The sequence below is a fragment of the Hydra vulgaris genome, chromosome 11, assembly GCF_038396675.1.
Source record: "Hydra vulgaris chromosome 11, alternate assembly HydraT2T_AEP".
Classification (NCBI taxonomy): Eukaryota; Metazoa; Cnidaria; class Hydrozoa; order Anthoathecata; family Hydridae; genus Hydra; species Hydra vulgaris.
In genome coordinates, this window is record NC_088930.1 from 43,160,001 (window position 1) to 43,167,500 (window position 7,500).

Sequence of the window (7,500 nt, forward strand, 5' to 3'; positions counted from 1 at the left end):
GAGGAAACTTTTTTTAATAACGTTTTTTTTTTGGAAAGGAGGGGGTACGTGTTTCACAAAAATGACGACTGGCTTATGAACAAAAAAATACATGTTTTTTCTTTATTATTTAGATTAAAACTCTTTTAAATAAAATAACAACTTCCAACGATTTTTTAATAAATACACACATTTAAAAGATAACAAAAAAAAAAACTTTACAATTCTTCGTAGTAATGTAAACAAAAAAAAATAATTAAATTTTTTTTTTTTGTCAGAAATTCAATATAAGAAAGCAAATGAAGAAAAATGAAGATGAAAACAAAAAATAATGAACAATTGATAATTTAATTTGTTAATAATTTAGTTTGTTAACTTTAATTGATAATTTTTTTATTTAAAGACTAAAGAAAAATATATACTTTATTTAAAAGCGTTTGTCACTTTATTTAAAAGCATTTTAATAATATAAAAACATTAGTAAAGATTCAAGTTATTTAATTCAAACGGCTGTCTTTAATTCAAAAGTTTATCTTTTTTTCTTCTCAACAAAATCTTTTTGAGTGTATTAACTTTAATGATTCTTAAATAAAGTTTATTAAAGAGACAATCTTTGTTGTCGCTTATGAAATTTAAATAATTAAAAAATAAATAAGATTGATTATAAAAAAATCTAATATATATTTTTATTAACTATATAATCTTATTTATATTTAAATAATATAAATAAAAATTTATACAACTTTCATCTATATTTTAAATTAAAACATTAACAGTAACTGTTGCTTTATTTAAAAGCATTTCGCTAATTAATTAATTAATTAAGAATAAAAACGTTAGTAAAGATCAAAGTTTCAAAGTTATTAATATTTGACGTAATTAAAAATGTTTAAAACCATGGTCAAATCGTCAAAATAAAGTATTATTTGCGTGGTCATATAATGTCGTGCAATCACACTTTTTCCTGACCAAGCCTGCTTTGATGTGAGAATATTTGGAAGATTGTTAATGTAAATTATAAAGAGTATAGGGCCAAGGATTGAACCTTGAGAAATCCCTGAAGTTACAGGATACGAAGTGCTGTACATCGAGGACAACTTTTATACTACGATTGTAAAGAAAGGATTCAATAATATTGAAGGTGTTACTAGATATGTAAGAAGAAAGCTTATGGAGAAGACCAGCATGCTAAACTTTATCAAAAGCTTTTGAAATGTCAAGAACGATAGCCTTAACCTCTCCACCTCTGTCTTATGCACGATAAAACCTATTGGTTATTACTGTTAGCAAATCAGCTGTAGAACGAGAAGATCGAAATCCATGTTGATGATCAGAAAGTAAGTTATTAGATTCAAGATTAGAGATTAAGTATTTGTAGGAAGAAGACTAATGGGGTAGTAGTTAGATGAATAAAATCACTCTCCAGAATTTTTGAAAATAGGTATAGCAGATGCCTCTTTCAAGCAGGCTGGAAAACAAGACTCTAATAAGCACTTGTTAAGTAGTTTTGAAAGTTTAGATAACAGCTCTGGAGAACACTTCTGCAAGATTATAACAGGTATGTTGTCTGGACCACAAACTGCAGATTTGCCCTTATTAAAAACACTGTTAAAGATTTTCCTGAAGTCTATAAAGCCTAATTTTTGAAATGAAATAGGAGATTTTGTGACCTGAGAATAAAAGCTTTTTACAATGGTTTCTAGCAATAGTAAACAGACATCTGTTTTCTAAAAAATTGTTTAGGAGTTAGAGATGGAAGTAATAGTTATAATTGGAAATTGCAACAGCACAATGAGGAAAGCCATGGAAAAGAGTGAGGCTTGACTTGAAATCGTCGAGAAGGAATAAAATATTCCATGCCAGCCTGAATGCAAGAAGTTACACAAGAACCACATTTGTCAGCAGGAAGACAAATGATTTTTAACCAAGGTCCATCACAAAGAAAATTACAGAAAGAGTCCCAATCAGCTGTAAGGTAATTGTAAGCGATACGATGATAGGGGGATTCTGATGATAAAGAAGATGAGATAATAGTTTTGAAGAGATCAAACCTTGATCAGTAGCTCCGAAGAGTGAATATGTAGAAACAGAGCACTGACTAGGATCAGAAAGAAAATATAAGTTGAGTAGAGAAGGTAAATGATTCGGGTTGTCTGGAAAGTGAGTTGGAAAGTTGACTATTTGAGTAAGAGATTGAGAAAGGCATAAGTTGTGGGCTTTAACACCTGCATAGTCACTGAAACTAGAGCCAAGCCATTCAGTATAATGAGCACTCAAGTCACCAACAACAGCGCTATTGACTGATGGATAAAGAGAGAGGGCTTGTTCAATTTGATCAGAAATAACATCAAAAAGAGTGCAGTCTTGAGATGAATACAGAACAAAGAGTAAGGTAATAGAGTGAAGTGGTGTTAAATGAAAGCACATAAAAGAATAGTGTGTGGATTCAAACCAGACAAATGGTTGAATTCTTACGAATGTAAATGCCCAGGCAAAGCATGTGACTATTGGAGTCTTTACGAATTAAAGGAAGATAACCATCAACACTAAGATCACAAAATGAGTGAGTTGAACTCAAATTAGTCTCACAAAGAGCAAGTAGGTCTGGTAAACTTTGCAAGAGATAAGACTCAACAGAAGTAAAGTTACTTCAAAGACCACGAATATTAGTGAATGATGGTTCAGAGAACTCGGTGACGACAATGGTTTTTTGTGTTTCATTGTTTTTGGTACTTTATTCATTTTCAAATTTGTTAAAGAACTTGACTCAAAGCCTAGACACTACTCAGTACACCTTTTAATAACCCAAGCAATTGCCTCATTACCATTAATAAACCCTAAGCCGTAACAAAGGGCTCCAAATGTGGCTTTGACAATGCGCACCAAAAGTACAAACAGGGACACCATCCATGCGCAACATGGCACTGTTAATACTTTGATATTTTTCAGCTGTTGATGGAATCAGCCTCTCTCAGAGCTACTTCAGAGTTTGGGAAACTTGACTACCAGCCGGCCCAGAACCATAAAACTGAGTTTAAGAGTAATGAGTACCCTCATTAGGAGATAATAGAATAAGTTGCCTAGTCATAAAAACACAAGCAAAACCCATGCATTGAGTCAATAAGAATACTGGAAACAATGTATTAAAAATACATATGCAACAGCCTAATAGATGAATATATATATATATATATATATATATATATATATATATATATATATATATATATATATATATATATATATATTATAGAATAAATGATTTTAACAAAAATTAAAAAAATGTTCTTATTTATCAGAATGTTTATATATATATATATATATATATATATATATATATATATATATATATATATATATATATATATATATATATATATTATAGAATAAATGATTTTAACAAAAATTAAAAAAAATGGTCTTATTTATTAGAATATTTACATTTATATAGAATGTTTTTGTTAAAATCATTTCTTTTATTATATAAACACATATATATACATATATATATATATATATATATATATATATATATATATATATATATATATATATATATATATATATATATATTCATATATAAATATATTTATGTAAATATTTTAATAAATAAGAAATATATTCTGCTACAGCATGGAGCTTTCAGCGGCTGGTGAACTTTAACTCAGATAAAACTCAATTTTTTTCAACTAATCGTTATTGCATTAATCTAGATCTTCCTACATTTATAAAGGGTAGTGTACTTGATTAGTCATCTACCCATCGTCTTCTTGGATTAACTGTTACTTCTGATCTTTCTTGGAAACCGTATATCAAATCCATTACAAAATTGACATCTGCTATGCTTGCATCTTATCATGCTTGCCACTTTCTTACTCCGAATTCTGTGCTTTATCTCTATAAATCTCAAATCTGTCATTGCATGGAATACTGTTGCTATATCTGGAGCGGATCTTCAAATGATGCCCTTTGTTTTTTAGAGAAAGTGCAAAAACGGGTTATAAACAAAGTTGAACCTACTCTTGCAGCCAACCTTTAACCAATGTCGCATTGTCATAATGTTGCTTTTCTTTCTCTTTTTTATAAATACTATAGCGGGCGCTGCTCTAAAGAAATAATATCTCTTGTGCTATCTGCTAAAATTCATTTTTGTGCTACTCGTCATTCAATTAAGTCTCATCCTTTTACTGTGAATGTTCCTAAGTGCTCCAAAAATTCTTTTTGTCTAGTTTTTTTCCTTAAACATCAGTCCTTTGGAATTTGCTCTATTCATCTTGTTTTCCTGACTTTCATAATTTTGTAATCTTTCAAGTCGTCTGTTGGTTGTTATCTTGCTTTATAAAGTTCATCTTTTCTCTAACAGTAACTTCCAACTCTAATAGTGGTTGCTTGCAGTCTCGATGGAAGTGAAGATATTTAAAAAAAAAACTTACATTTATACACACTTATAAATTTGTGCAAATGTGGAAGAACAAGGAGTAGAAAAAGAGTTAACTGAACAGGTTGAAAAATAAGGGAAGACTAAAAACAGTTATAATTTAAATCATAAAATATAAGATAAAATGAAGATTTAAGATAATCATGTAAAGTGATATAATAGTAATAATGATGTGTTAGAAATAAATTGAGTGTTTTGACAAAAGATAAATTTTTTGATATTGATAATAAAAGTTTTTCTAGAAATGTTGGACAACTTATTTTGATCCACCAATTTAAAAGTCAAAAATCTTGAAAATATTATGTACTTTAATATATAATTAACTTTTCAAAATAAGTGATATATTTAGGTAATTTTTTTTATTTTATTACATCAATTTAGGCGAAATTGGAAAAAACGTTGGTTTATCTTGAAAGATACTCTGCTGACATATCATGAAAATGATCAAGAAGGTGCCAAGGTTTTAGGAACAATCGACTTAAGAAGTTGTCGGTATGAATTTTTATTACATGTTGTAAAATTCGATTTGTTAGTGACAACGTTATTCGAGGAGTTTGAGTTTTGTTTGTTAATTTATGTTTATTTATGTGTAGTTTGTTAATTTATGTTTATTTATGTGTAGTTTGTTAATTTATGTTTATTTATGTGTAGTTTGTTAATTTATGTTTATTTATGTGTAGTTTGTTAATTTATGTTTATTTATGTGTAGTTTGTGCTTATTTGTAGTTTATTTGTACATGTGAAGATTTTGTTTTTACAATACATGATATTTTTTTGTAACTGCAGTTTTTTCTAAATTTTTTGCTAATCTAATTTTTTCTGAAATTAGTTTAGCAGTTTTTGTATATTTTTATCAATTTTTCTTTATTTTTCAATTTTTATAACTAGCTTAAAACTAAATTTTCATTATAAGTTTTTCCATTTTTTAACTAACTTCAGAATTAAATGTGAATAGTAATTTTTTGTTTTAAAAAAAATCATTTGCCAATTAAAAATAATGTACAGACCTAATGACTTTGTTTCTGAAATATGCAGAGCCTATTTGTTGTAAATTAAATAATGGAATAAATATTTAATAAACAATTTTAGGAACTAGTTGTATAACTATTGTAAATAGAGCACAGTATCTTGAACAGATGAGTTTGAAGTGTTCTGTATTCGCTAATAAAATTGACACTTTTTGTTTCTTAAAGTTTGGCCGCTACAAAATTTGTACAGAAATTAGTAATTCAATTAAAATATTTTCTTTAGATAAAATTTAGTATTTAAAATAAAAGCAAAACAGCAACAAGTACATGAGGCAGTTTTGCTTTGAAAATAAAATTAAAGAAATTCCAAAAAATAATTGTTTTAGTCAGCCATGTGTCAATGTTTCAGTCAGCCATATGTCAATGTTTTAGTCAGCCATATGTCAATGTGGAAATCACAAAGTTTTGTCATTAACTCTACACTAAATATTGAAATTTTTTAAAAAGAGGGGCTAAGGCCACTGTGTAAGGGGCTAAAGCCACTGTGTCCACAAACGTTTTGTGCCAGCAACACATGGTCCTGAAAATTCTACTGAGCTTTGTCTAATTGAGCAATATTATGCAATTAATAAAGTCAAATCATGTTAGAAGTTTGAGGAAGATCATGCACTGAGTTTGGAGAAAAGGGGGGTTAAGTCACCTCAGAGTGCAAAATCTCATGGCTCCCAATATTTTAATCTTTTTTATCAAAAATGCTTTTTCTTTATTATTTTTTGTTCTAGACTTAACAAATTTTCAATAAAAAAATCATTTTTTAGCTCAATCCAATCTTTTAATATAAGAAATAAAATGTGTCAATTTTACTTTTCTCCTAATATAGTAATAAAACTATTCATTTAAAAAAATTTAATATTTTTGGAAACTTTTTTTTAACAGGCAAATTGTGGATAGCAATCAAAAGGAAAATGCCTTCAGTCTTGTGATGCCATCAAGAACATATCATTTTGTTTCTGAAAACCCTCAAGAATGGGAGTAAGCTTTTGAGTCTATAAAGTACAACGCAGTTAATATACTTTAAGTTTATGAATTCAACTTGCTTTTTAGTGATTGGTTTAGAATTTTAAATCGAGTACATAGAGCAAATGACTCAGAGTTGCGGCTAATGAAAGAAGAAAGTGCAAATGTGAAAAATGCAGTAGTATGTTATGTTTTTTTAAATTACTAATTCATAAAGTCAAAGCTAAAGCTATATACAATTGAAGACCACGTGGGTAAAACCACAGATGTCCAATTTTTGAAAATTTCAAGTTTTATATATTTTTATGATATTTTAGTACAAAGCTATTTTAATTTAAAAATTCATAACAAAAAAAACTATGTTTTAAGGTTCCAATGGTCATTTAAAAAAAAAGGCAACTTTGAAAAAACCACTGTTGTCCAATGTTTACCGCGTAAAAAGCACAGTTATCCAAGTTATTTATAACTTAACCAATAATAATGAAAGCGTAAGACACATGACTAGCTTTAATCCTTAAGAAAAATAAGTCGGATGATGATGTAAACAGTATTATGTTCACAGAAAAACATTTTGAAAAAGACAGTTAAAGGAGGAAAGGAGTTTGCTTAAGATCTAAGATTGAAATATTATATAACAGGAATACCATTTAATTGTGTTTATATAAAGTATTTTGAAAATACAGCAGAAGATAACCATAAAATTAATATCATATTTATAATATACAGGGCTTGTGATGAAGAAAATCGTCAAGCGTGTTATATCGCGCTCGTAAAATTAGAATAAGTTTTCATCGGGCGTGATTATGTGCGCTCGAGATAACGTCGGCGAGCGCGATGATGAAAATTGCTAAAGGCGATACTCATAAAAAGCTTTTTTTTTTTATATCTTTTTATTTGTTACATAATTCTTACGTCAAAAAAATGTTTGAACTAGTATCACAGTTATGAAACTACTTCGACGAAAGAGATTTTTATACTTCCAAACTTCTTGCATATTGTTAGATCGCGATTTTATTTTTAACTATTTATGTTATAAAAAAATAATATCAAACAAAAACGCAACTTCTTATTGATTTAGTATTGAAGTATAATTTAGTG

At 28.1% G+C, this 7,500-nt stretch overlaps 1 protein-coding gene across 1 annotated transcript in view; it reads left to right on the top strand.

The window, feature by feature from the left end:
* The window catches only part of LOC100203280 (unconventional myosin-X), a 79,859-nt gene that overhangs the window by 44,521 nt on the left and 27,838 nt on the right, over positions 1–7,500 (top strand). Inside the window, exons 24-26 of the mRNA XM_065808913.1 lie at positions 4,799–4,909; positions 6,322–6,417; positions 6,490–6,583. Of these exons, the coding sequence (XP_065664985.1) occupies positions 4,799–4,909; positions 6,322–6,417; positions 6,490–6,583 (301 nt within the window). The remainder of the gene's footprint in view (positions 1–4,798; positions 4,910–6,321; positions 6,418–6,489; positions 6,584–7,500) is intronic.